The sequence below is a fragment of the Taurulus bubalis genome (genome assembly GCF_910589615.1).
Source record: "Taurulus bubalis genome assembly, chromosome: 2".
In the NCBI taxonomy this organism is placed as follows: Eukaryota; Metazoa; Chordata; class Actinopteri; order Perciformes; family Cottidae; genus Taurulus; species Taurulus bubalis.
In genome coordinates, this window is record NC_136590.1 from 39,767,132 (window position 1) to 39,780,596 (window position 13,465).

The following is a 13,465-nucleotide window of genomic DNA, read 5'->3' on the forward strand; positions in this document are numbered from 1 at the left end:
CTCCTTTGCTCGATTGGAAGAATTCAATGTGTTACACGCTAAAGAAATTCATGTTCTCCTCTCATTGCTGTCCCACACACTCAGGGACATCAATTGAGTGCTACCAGTGCTGGTGTCCTGGATTCACTTTTGTTAACTACACAGCAAGGGAATGTGAGTAGAAAATTAGCAGCGGCACTGGCGTCTTTCACCGACACGCTGTAACTGACATATGTGAGTAAGGGTGGGGGGTTGGGTAACAACATTTATCGTGACCTTGTCCAGCTGTGGGAAGAACGGTAAAAGGCAGATACTGCGGTGATGTAGTCGTATCCACACTATACGTCAGATGCTCACTGCCCACTGCTCAGATGTTGAAATAACTTCCCAGTTACTCTCTAATGAGATGACACCATGATAATGACCTGTAGGTGCAATATAACCTTAAGACATGGATCTGGGTTCACACTTATCAAGCATCCAGCAACCCCAATATATTTATGGCAAGTCTAAATGCTGCCAAGTGATGTAATCACTGGCCTGTCTCTCTACTTTATTTAGTCAAAACAGTGCAGATCAGGCATTTAAGATTAAATCAAGACTTGGATTTATATCAGTCCTTACTTTACTTACTTACTCACCTTTTTATTTCTGTGTGGCAATAACAATTCATTTAAAAATGCAATGTGTGGTTGGGGGAATACAGTTTGACAATGTGAGTGGTCAGGGCAGGAGTTGAGTTAAGCTGTCTCGTCGTGAGTAGTCTTGTCCTTGTCTTTGAGTCCTGGTTTTGTTTTGTACTTTCCAAGTCCCGTTTTTGAAGCCTGTCTTAAGTTTTGTTTATGGAAATAAATTTACTTTGAAACCGTTGCGTGACAAGATGTGCTTTAAGTGCAGACTTTCAGCTTTAATTTGAGGGTGTTTACATCCAAATCAGGTGAACGGTGTAGGAACTACAACAAATGTATAAGTGGCCACCCTGTTAAGGGATCAAAAGTAATTGGACAAATTAATATAATCATAAATCTATTTGTCACTTTTAATACTTTGTTGAAAATCCTTTGCAGTCAATGACAGCCTGAAGTCTGGATTCCATAGACATCACCAGACGCTGGGTTTCGTCCCTGGTGATGCTCTGCCAGGCCTCTACTGCAACCGTCTTCAGTTCCTGCTGGTTCTTGGGGTTCTCAGTTTTGTCTTCAGCAAGTGAAATGCATGCTCACTTGGATTCAGGTCAGGTGATTGACTTGGCCATTGCAGAACATTCCACTTCTTTGCCTTATAAAACTCAATGGTTGCTTTCGCAGTATGTTCGGGTCATTGTCCATCTGCACTGTGAAGCGCCGTCCGATGAGTTTTGAAGCATTTGGCTGAATTTGAGCAGATAATATTGCCCGAATCACTTCCGAATTCATCCTGCTGCTTTTGTCAGCAGTCACGTCATCAATAAATACAAGGGAACCAGTTCCATTGGCAGCCATACATGCCCACGCCATAACACTACTTCCACCATGCTTCACTGATGAGGTGGTATGCTTTGGATCATGAGCAGTTCCTTTCCTTCTCCATTCTCTTCCCATCATTCTGGTACAAGTTGATCTTTGTCTCATCTGTCCATAGGATGTTCTTCCAAAACTGTACAGGCTCTTTTAGATGTTTTTTGGCAAACTCTAATCTGGTTTTCCGGTTTTTGAGGCTCACCAATGGTTTACATCTTGTGGTGAACCCTCTGTATTTACTCTGAAGTCTTCTCTTGATTGTCGACTTTGACACAGATACACCTACCTCCTAGAGAGTATTCTTGATCTGGCCAATTGTTGTGAAGGGGTTTTTCTTCACCAGGGAAATGATTCTTCTGTCATCCACCACAGTTGTCTTCCGTGGTCTTACGGGTCTTTTGGTGTTGCTGAGCTCACCAGTGTGTTCTTTCTTCTTAAGAATGTACCAAACAGTTGATTTGGCCACACCTAATGTGTTTGCTATCTCTCTAATGGTTTTGTTTGATTTTTCAGCCTAATGATGGCTTGTTTCACTGATAGTGACAGCTCTTTGGATTTCATATTGAGAGATGACTGCAACAGATTCCAAACACAAATACCACACCTGAAATGAACTCTAGACCTTTTATCTACTCATTGTAAATGAAATAATGAGGGAATTGCACGCACCTCACCTTGGAACAACTGAGCAGCCAATTGTCCAATTACTTTTGGTCCCTTAAAAAGAGGGTGGCCACATTTGAATTCCTAAATTTTTTCATTTCAACTCCATTGTTGTGGTGTCCAGAGCCAAAATAATGAAAAATGTGTCAATGTCCAAATATTTATGGACCTGACTAAGTGATCAATTATGTAATAAAGCATAATAGTCGACTAAGAGGTGGCATCCTTAGTTTGAGGTAAAACGACTATCTCTAAAGAAACTCATGACCAGATGGTGCATTTCCTGCTTGCTTTGTCAGAGCAGAGCAATTTTTGAAGCATGTGCAGGTCAGCAAGTGCACACTGTGTCCTGGTTCATAAAGGGATCAACTTAACAATTTCCCTGGTGCATATTATCAGGTAAAGCCATTAGGAATATACGGTTGAAGGCAGTGTGATGTGGTAACGGGGAGAGGGGCTGACGGGGAATAGGTCATCCGGAGCAACACAACTGTTACGTAGAATACAGATTGACTGGCCATCACAACAGCTCATCACAAGATGCTTTGTGCATATACAGTAGCTTGAATTGTTTTGTGCAAGCAGTCAGTTTGCCAGAGCACTCTTGCTTGTCCCGATGTAACCCTTCATTTAGCCTTTATAGCTGTGAATGTTGACGCTCTTGTTTGTAACAGGATTAGCCTTCACCCTCTTCAGCGTCAGGATCTTAGGGAAAAAAACTAACACGGCATAGAAACGCATTTCTCTTTCCCACTCTCTTCCACACACATTCAGGGGAAATAACTCAGTGTAATCTGAGAAGAAAGAGCTGTAATCTGCACTCAAGAGGCGAGGTCTGGTCTGCATACAGTTGGAGTGGCACGTCCTTTACTGCAGTGGAAGAGGCTTTAATTGAGGAGATAAGAGGAGATGGACTGATTGGCGTAGGAATGAGCGCTGATCTGGCTTTTGGTCAGTTGGATAAATAGCATTCTGATTTCTGACAGAATGTGAGGCTGCTCAGTATGCCTGTCAGCAGGTTACAGATATTTTGCATAATATATTTTAACTCAGTGCTTTTACCTTGCAAAGACACAGATGGCTCCCAGCCTCCACAGTATTTGCCAGGCTTTCTTTTCTCAGTTTCTTCTCAAGCTTCATCTGCCAAAAGGCTAGGGGAGAGAAAAAGGCTGCACTGGCACAGCAATGTTTCCTTTCTGAGATGTATACTATATATTAGCTGCATACGCTGTGAAGGATGGTATCGGCCAAGCATCTTCTTCTTCTGGCTCTCTTTTTAGTTCAAGAACGTCCAGGAAACAGTCTGCATACTTGACAAGCATCACAGTCTAACTCACTGGCTCCAAGGAATGCTAGCGTTTCTGTAAATGGGTCATCTGGGCCACGTCTGAGGTAAAGCAAATATATGGCCTTTTGACATGACTGTCAGGCTTCTTTTGCCTCCACTATAGAACAGTGTCTTGCAGGGGTGATAAACCAGATTAATTGATACATTATTGAGTTATCCCATCCAAGGAAACAGGAAATGCAAGTTTACACGTGTGACATTAACACATGCATGGGGAGTGCCGGCGTCTTTAACATATGTGCTTAGAAGCTGAAATAGGTCTGACCCATTGTTGTCTCTTTGAAGTCTCTCATACAGGTTACAATGAACACACCCACAGTGCACATCAAATAGCTCTCATGCCACTAGTCTGTGTGCTGTCGCAAACTCAAAAGACAGAGCAGGGATCGGCCCTTTTCGGTTGTACAGTGATTCTACTCATTGGCACTCATACTATGATGTTCCATTGTGGAAAAACCATTGAGCTCTGTTAAGTGGTTGTCTTTTTATTCCCTCATGGACGCTATGGTGTTTCTATGGAACCCGCCCACTCGCTGTACATGTAGCCAGCCACGCAGACAGGAAAGAGATGAAGTTTCTGCAGTGGGGCTCTGACTGGCTGTTTATAAGACAAGAACTTTGACACTATCAGAGCAGGAAGTTTGGCCCTCGAGGGAGCCCGGCTCTGAGAGATGTGAAACGGAAGATGAAGTAGATGAATTATGCAAGATGACTGTAACTTTATCAACTCCCACTACTTTCTGCTTGGTGAATCCAGGCAGGGCTTCTTCTTTCTTTTTGGTAGATATTGTAGGGCTTTAACGGCTGCGAGGTGGCACAGCTGCGCATGCTTCCATCCAATTCTTTATGAAAGGATTCCTTTCGTTTGTGTCCATTAAATTAATAGAATTCCACAAGATTCAGTCATATCACAGAAAAAATCTGAGCAACTAAATAAGATTTGGTGTTTATTTGGCATACATGATGATTACATTGTTCATTGTTAATTTTAAAGACAAAACATTTAATTGATCAAATAATTGGCAGACTAACTTAACATTTAAATAATGACTTGCAACCCTAGATAAAAAAAAATACTTATTCTTTATCTGTTCTGTTGGAGTTGGTGCTTGCTAATTAATTGTCATTCATTAATTCATAATTTTTTAGAAAGTAGAATTTCTATAGAAGGTAGTATCGAGGACATACAGTTTTAAAAGTTAGATTTAAGTTCAGGATGTGAAGAAACTAAGTTTTGACGTGTGAATATTGTATCAAATGGAGGATTGAACTTCCCAGCCCCTGCTCTTGGGTATGATGAACTGTCACAAATAAAGAGCCAGGATCTCATAGTAAGCACTTATTATTTTGAAAGTTTGGGAACACCTGCCGTATAGGCCCAAAAGCCAGCCAAACAACCTATTGCTTTATATCCAGATCAACGGAAATAATCAACTCAGCACTTTCCTCAAAAGCTTTGCTTTCATCTCGTCTTGAACTAAGTGATGCTGATTTAAGCAGCAGCTCTCCTCTTTGGCTATTTCAAATTAAAATGCTGAGGAATAGTTTTTCAGTGCTTTGGTCGAGAGATTATAGTATCATACTGAAAGGCTTGATAGGGTTCTCTTTTTACTCTTTCTAGCAATAATCCACAGCAAGTCTCCACAGAAAGGCAGTTGGCACAATAAGCAGTAGCTTCAAACACAATTCATACATGCATACATGCCACTTGTGAAACGTTGCTTCCTGGCTGTAGGTTCAGGGCTCCATTCCCAGGAGTGCAATTTGAACCATTTAATGTCTGTTATATTTATACAGCTGTAAGAATTCTAGTGTGTTTGCCGTCTTGGTTTTGCTCATGTTCAACTCTGTACTGTTTTGTGTGAAAACTAGGCTGCCACTTCCCATGTACTGCTTTTGGGAAGGAGGTTTGCGTTCTGTCGCGTACCAGTTTCAGATCCCTTCAGACTAAAGGGGAAACCCAGAGAGAGAGCAGAGACCATATCACAGCATGGGATTCAGACTAATCCCACACTCACTTCCTGTTTCACTTTAGCTGAGGTAATAACTTTGCACACACCGCTTCCTTCAACCCAGGTGCTGCACAGATGATTCAGAGCTGCCGACGTGGTCAATTAATACATTAATGCATGTATGTAAGCACACAAAGTGAATTATCATACAGTACACTGTATTTGTACAAGTACTCTGTTCTGCTTCACTAGCTATAGTGCTGATGTTAGATGTGCAGTTGCTGCCATGGTATTGTTATCAGAAGCAGCAGTAGCAACATATCAATATCACACCAACAGAAACGGAAGCAACGATAACTACTTGTTGCCATTTTTAGTCTCCTTATATTTTGAGTTATTAAGAAAGTATACAGTTATAAGTCGGTTAAAAAACTAAAATATGACAGAATAAGCAAAGCTTCATGACAGTAACTGAACAAAAAGTTAGTTTGTGTTGACAGAACTTGAATCTTAGGTGTTATCAGTTAATGTGTCCACCCTCAGTCCCTCAAAAGTGACTCCAGCAAATCACATTTGCTTGTTAATTCGTTCTCTCCCTTTCAAATTTGGATTTGAGTCTGCTTCCTCTGCTGATTCCCATCTCACATACAGCTGAAGAGGCTGGAGTGAACATTTTGCTCCTTGCTGTCTTATTTCTGATATGTTTAAAAAGTGGTTGCCACTGATGGCAATCAAAGGCCAAAGTTTTGGTTGCCAATTTCCCAAAATGTTTGCCAATGTTAACTTGGTAACTGTTACTGCCAAGCCCTGATGACTTGGTATTACGTTATCTATTTTTGTCTTCACAAAATTGTAACTTGGCATTAATTTAGAATCCTACAGTATCTTTCCAATTTAAACAATTGTTGGAGTTTCTTATTGTATAATGAGTAGGCTCTACATTCAATGATCCTGCATGGAAAAAGCATTATTTTTAGCCACCTACTCGCCACCACTCTGCATTATACATTTGTTTTCACATCCTTTGCAACAGTGTTGTGTCTATGTGGAGAGTCTGACTCAGTGCTTTTTCCTGTGGACGGAGGGAGGAAAAAGGAAGAGAATGAGAAGCAGGCGGCTCTTAGGAGCTTCGGTGTGTCTGCTGCCACCTCACCTAGTGAGTATCCAGCCACATCGCTCTATGTTCCAACATTATTTATTAATGTTTGGCCACTTTCATACTCTGGGGGTTTGCTATTTCCTGTTTCCTTTCTGCAAGTGTTTGGTATCAATTTATACAAAGGAACCTGGCAGTATGGAAGTGTATTTCAGTTGGCTTTTTTTATAGCTGAGAAATGGTCCAGTTACTGGAAATTAGGAGTCTCTAGTGGTAAACTTTTTCTCCAAGTCCATGTCCTATATTGGGACACCTTGGACTGTGTTATTGTTCTTACGCTATGGCCACTTACCAATGGAAAAGTGATGTACTAGTTGGTCGGGATCCCCTGACCTTTTTATTTAGTGCCAACCTCATGGCGGTGGAAAAGTCATGTAGCGTGCTTTTGGGTGAAAACAGCTATTGCATGGCTTCAGCAGGCTCTCCACACCTGATATTAATAATAGTATGCCCTCAGGCATGTTTGTTCAACCTGGAGCAGCAAACTGGAATAGAAAACAAAGTCACATTTGTCTACTATATCTAGACAGATGACTTTATTAGAACTAATATGTAAGTGTAATGAATCGTCATTTTAAAAGACACCTTATAAACATTACAAAGTATTTTTATATGACATATGTTACCACTGGCAGTGAACAATCACCGGAACAGTACAATGTTTTGACAGCATTTGGTAGTGTCCGCCAGCCGTAGCACTGCAGAATCAGTGTAGTCGAACACACTTGACATCTATATCTGCAGCAGCAGGGTGTGAAACAGACTGCAGTGCCTCAAAAAAACATAGTGAACTGTTTCTCAACCTTTTGCAGCATCCTTTTAAAAGGCTGTTTTTGTGGCAGTGTAGGGGTGTGGTCAGACCAAGTTCCTCATTTTACCACTTGCCACAAACTGAAGCCTGTTTCATCCCGGACCAGAGCGCAGTACACTTTCTACTCGCATGCTTTACGGCCTTCGCATGCCGTACGTTGTGGGATCCAAATTAGACCAGTAGGGTAGGGCATGAAATGCAGACCCCTCCACAAATGATCCACCCTCGCATTAGGAAGCGTTTCTCACACAAAGATTGGCTTTGTCAGTGTTGGTAGCTGCTAACAGCCCACTGTTCACTTGGGAAAGAACAAGGCAAGCTCATAACAATGTCATGAATTAATCTTTATTTTTCACACTCTCTTGCAAAGAGACATGAGTTGGACATTGTGCATAAAAATTTCACTGTGGTACCACAAGTACTTGCTTTATATGGCTGTGTTTTTTTCATTTGAGAATACAATGAAACAGTTGTGTGTCGCCCACAAACCACAAACACACATGGTCCCACGTTAAATCAAATTACAAGCCACTGCCATGAGAACAAAGTGCAGACACCTGCATTTCTAACAACAGCGGTTTGGGCTGTGTGATCATAATAAAAAGCTGTTTCCCTTATTCATGGCCCAGTAGTCTGAAAGCCATATGTTGGAGATCTGTTCCTCCTTCTGGTCCGTTCTCCCTTTCTTGCCGTGTGTTCTTCTCAAGTAAGAAAAGGTCTGGAAAAAAAACGGTGAGAGGAGAAAAATGTGCAAATGTCTGAGAGTCTGTCTCTCTCCTCTTCTTTCTATGAGCGAGAGTGAAAGAGGCAACGGCACATACAGCACAGCGGTTGGCAGCCTGCATTACTTCCTCATCCTGTCTGCCGCGTTGAGGCAGAAAGCCGTTGCTCCTGACAGCCGTTGCTTCTGACCCTTCGATTTGGCCCTCAGAGTCTCTTCGAAGAGCTCAGCTAAGGACTAATATTTTGGTTTGTTTTGCTTCGGGGCTCCCTGGCAGAGGGCAGGCTCTATGACGGTGTTGAATACCGAACACGTGAGTGAACCGCACCACTGTTTTTTCTAGCATTTTCTCTGACACCAATCTGTCACCACCCTCTTTCTCATGACTCACTTTTTTTAAGCTCTGAGACAATATTTGGATATGTTTTATATTCCGTCACTCTTTTACAGCTTCAAAGGGACAATGGAGTTTGTTTGGGTCCTGAAGATGTGATTAGTGATTAGGAGTTGAAACGTTTTGAATAGGGAAAAGTAATTTTGTATGATAAGTTAGGATGAAAATAAAGTGAGAACATCTGCTGCCAATATTTTTTCTACTAAGTTTGTCACATTTCTGTCAACCACTGAAAGGAAATGTGGCCTGGGCTAAACTCTGCAACCTGTGAAGTTCTATGCAGGAGTAGTATTTATTCACGTTTTTACAACGGCAGCTAACCAGAGATTGCTATTTGTAGACCTATGTTATGCTTAGCATGTTATATTGAGGTTTATGTTAGCCTTTTAAAAGCTACCCAATGAGTCAGGCAGGAAGAAACACATGAGAGGATGTGATGACACCCGTTCAACCTAGCATCTTATATACCTTTTTATCTTTCCAAATGCTATTAGGAGCATATATGGTTAGTTGAATCACTCACGTTGCTGCTTTTAATGTCTGGCGTAGGTCAGCATGAATATGTGATAAAACAGACATTTTAATGCCCATGTTATGATGGTAAAGCAATTCCTCAGTTCAACCTTGTTCAGTTATGCTTTGTTGTGTGTTACAATGCTTGACTCTTTCAAAAGTTATTCTTTATAGATAGAATATAATAAATTAAATTGAAGCAAAGCTTCAGTCACACCTGAATGCACTTTGCCTAATTAAGGGCCGCCACAAGAAGGCAGCAGGTTTTGCAGCCACATCTCTGCAGGACTGCAGTTTGTTTCCTCCCATGATCACCATTTAAACAGACGTTTAAAAAAAAAAAAAAGATCAGTGACAGGATGTTCGTACTTATACACAGTTCCTGATGATGGGAGGAAGCATTTCACTCTCTTCTGCTCCATTTTCTACACAAACACACAGACTGAATAATTTAAGTGCAGTTCACATGGTGTGTCCTGCACTATACCAGGGCGACCTGCATTTAATGTCAGAGAATGGTCGCGACTGGTTAGCTCGGATTTCCCTAGTTACACATTTGTGCATGCAAGAAGGTAGTTCCCCTCTAACTGTTACACAGTATTGGGTTTGTGCAGTACAGGGTAATTATTGGTTTTGTCTCAACAGCTGTTCTATTTTTGCTGAACAGCAGTTCTACTACTGGTTGCATCTTAAAATATTTATACATGTAGATCTTTTTAATTAACAATATAAATAGTGTGGATTCTAACTACTGGATCTATATTTATGTGTATACTGTTTCGTCACAAGCGGGCTAAATTCAGTCATGAAACTTTACAGGTGTGTAATTTAGATCAAAACTAAGGTTAAAAAAGGGCTGAATATAGGGGATTGAGCCGTGGAGAAACTCAAATGACTTAGATTGATGAAGCAATTGACTAGTGCGCTGTAATGCAGGGTTTCTCCACCTTTTTGTAACTTGAGGCCCACCTCTGATTGTTAAAAAGAGGACCACTTTCCCAAATAAACATGACACAAAATGACAAAAAAGGAAAAATAAACCGGGCTTTAAATATGTACCACTGTTAGATATAATGACAACAATGAATATTCTGCTGCCATTAGGAATCTAAATTTATAAAGCTAAAAGTGGCAACACACATTTGTCTTCACCTGATGATCGCCGCGGCCTTGTGCTTGAGAATAGCTGCAGCTTGTAAATGTCCAATAATTTGTTGACCTATCTTATTTTTTTGCTTTGATTTGGTGAGCTATATTTACATTATGTACAAGTGTTGATCTTGCTTGTGTGATAAGAGCTCGCTGTCTACTCCCTCAGGTTTGTATCAGATCAGATAATGCGTGAGCGATGGTTTGAAGGTCCAAGGACCAAGCTGATAACAGTTGGCGCTTTCTCTTTATCTCCTTTCAGCAGTCTAGTCCAACAGCAACGGTCAGAAATAACTTGAGAGGCTTCTACACCACTCTGTCCCATATTTAAGCCTTTACATTCATCTTCCTGTTTTTGGAAGCAATATAATTAAGGCAACTGACAACCCATTACTTATGACTGTGTGGTGACTACAAGTTATATTTGGTTTTCTGATTTGGTTTTTTTTTTTAAGCAAAGTCCATATTTAGCTTTTTACCAGCCTTGTATAAGCCACGATGTCATCATTCTACATGTTTGTTCTGTCAGACCGTGCGAGCTGTAGCCATCTTTGTTAGTTTGGTTGCTTTTACATGAAGATGCCCAACTCGCACTCTGTGCCTTAACTCTTGGCTAGTTCATGTTCAAAATGCAACCCGCGGTCTGTCTCAAAGACATTTGGGTTCCTGCAAAGACTTTTGGGTTCCTGTTCCTAACTAGGCCATTGCAAAGTAAGTGGGACACAGTTCTGGCTCCTGAGGATCAAATCTCTGCAGAGAAATATGGTGAGGTCATATTTACAGTAATGAGTCCTGCAGTGGTCCAAAGAAGGTAAAAACAAAGTATATTCAACTTAGACTGTACAGGATTTTGCTTTACAGATGTTTTGGAGTTTTCTGGGCATATGTTTTCCAACATTACATTAATGTTTCACAATTGCCTGATTTATTTGGTTGCTTGTTGCTTAGTTCCCGCCCATTAAAAATAAATAAACTAATATAACCTCAAGGGGAACTTCCTCAATTTGCCTCACTTCCTCATTAATCCTACACAGGCAGCATAGCAATGTGTGCTTGGCAATGAGTGGTGCCCTAGCCTTGTAAACTGCTCTAAAATGAGGTGAGCCATCCAGCTGAGATGTTAGACGGCCAGGCAGGAGTCACAGGATGTTGCCTAGAGAGGTCTTAGTATCATATGATACTCTCATGTGAGGCTAAAATAAAAAGTACATACAGTGTGTTCCTCATCAAATAAGCCCAGAGGCAGCCAGAAACACCCCTTAATAAAAAAAGCAGATTCAAATCTACCACATTGGATGTCCTCCCAACATTTTACTGATGTGGACACCTGTATTGTTATTGTCTCTCATGGTTAGGGTCTACACTGCTCCTATTACACACCCTACCATTATTTATACGACTGTTACTTTAGTTACTACAGAATAACATTTTATTGCAGCATCACTCTTTTTGTGCTACACATGATGCATCACTTCAGTCGCTGCAGTAAATGAAATATGTATAGCAGCTTAGGGGGCAGAGGGGGGAAACTGTCTTCCCTCGTTTCCCTCCTTGCGGAGATTAGAGGCTATCCCCATTAACGGCAATGTTCCTCTCGGAGGCAGAGGATCAGGTTGCCATCACCCAGATCAATGACTCAGCCAGTCATCGGGGAGCAGCAAAGGTCTTTACCAGTTCACACTCTCCTTGGTTAAGTGCACTCCTACCTCCTTCTATTTCCTACAGCTGGTCTTCGACCAGATGAGTACATTTCATTCTGGATATCCAATGGACACCTTTTAACAGTCCGCCACATCCTGTTGGTGCTGAAAAAAATTAAGCCATTATTGTCTTGCTTTTTGAACATATTCCTTACAGAGGAATGCTTTTTGTGGACATATTCAATTCTATGCATCTGTGGGAGCAATCTATTTGACTCTCCAGATAGAGAGCAATGCTCTCAATGTTTTAGCAATGCTACTGTTTTTTTTTAATCTATATTAAAAACAAAACAAATATATATATTTGTTTTGTATGTGTTCTTCTGCAGTAGTGGTATTTAACTTAGTAGATGTAGTTACTGCCAGATAAAGGAAAGAGGCAGAACAATCAGCTTTCTTTAAAATTAGTAATTTGCAATTCCAATATTGATATGTAGTTGTAATCAATGGATGGATTGTAGTCTGCAAATGATATGTAGTTAAGGCTAAAAATCAAGTTATCAACAAAGTATTTATAAAGTTATTAATTTTTTTTAGATGTTGGTTGCAGTCAAAAACAGCAATTTTGCAAGTCAAAGGCCAGTTTCACTCGGGTTGTTTTCAGAGACTTATTTGTTGTTCAAAGTGCTTTTTTTACTGAATGGAAGATCATGTGTTTATATTTCAGCAGTGCTCACTGGTGCCTTTGGCATAGTGGTTAAAAGAGTGTTGTCTTGTCTTCAATAAGACAATAGCCTACTGAGCATCTGATCTAAAAAGAATCTTCCCACCAGCTCTAGGGGAGCTGAATACACAGGCATATTAATGCATGACGATAAACCATTCAAGGAGTTTGTTATTGAACAATTTCCTCTCTTTTCTGGACCTCTCTCTCAGGTCTAGTTAGCTGACGCACAGCCATGATGAAATCGGGCGCCACAAAGGTGGCGCTGCCCAAGCCAGGACTCCAGGAGCGGACCAAGCAAGCCTCCTGGGCCCCATCTTCCTCCACCACCACCTCCGCAGCCATGAAGACCTCCAGATCCTCTAACACGCTGGCCTCAGATCAGCGCCTCAGCAGGGTGGGTCACAAGCACACTACAATCTACCACAAGCTAACATGATGATACCTTTACACAAGGGACGAAACTGATTAAATCACTTCAGAACTTTATTTGAACATTATTCAACTTATATTGTTGATACTAACAGCATATGTGTTTCTAGCTGAAAAGAGCTAGCAGTGAAGATGCCTTGACAAAGTCTGCCCTGGGAGCCGCTGCTTCTGGCTCCCGGATGAAGAAGACTGTGACTACTGGAGCCATCTCAGATCTCACAGAGGCCCGCCCTCGCAGCCAGTCCGGTAAGAAACTACCACTCTTATCAGATATCTTCAAATAACTCATTCCCGAGACTTGGTTTTAATGTAAAACAAAAGCAATATGATGCTGGAAAGCAGAGGAAACAGCAGTTATCTTCACAATTTATGGATGTGATCTGTATGAAAGTAGTGCAACTAACCACATATGACCACTAGAGGGCCACAGCACACCACTATGCACACCCTGCCTGTCTCAGCTCCAAGGTGCTGGTTGTAACTA

At 41.2% G+C, this 13,465-nt stretch overlaps 1 protein-coding gene across 1 annotated transcript in view; it reads left to right on the forward strand.

The window, feature by feature from the left end:
* Positions 1-12,784: 12,784 nt before the first annotated feature.
* specc1 (sperm antigen with calponin homology and coiled-coil domains 1) overlaps positions 12,785-13,465 on the forward strand; it is a gene marked incomplete at both ends in the record, with an annotated part of 46,757 nt that continues 46,076 nt past the window's right edge. Inside the window, 2 exons of the mRNA XM_079238042.1 lie at positions 12,785-12,946; positions 13,092-13,227. Of these exons, the coding sequence (XP_079094168.1) occupies positions 12,785-12,946; positions 13,092-13,227 (298 nt within the window). The remainder of the gene's footprint in view (positions 12,947-13,091; positions 13,228-13,465) is intronic.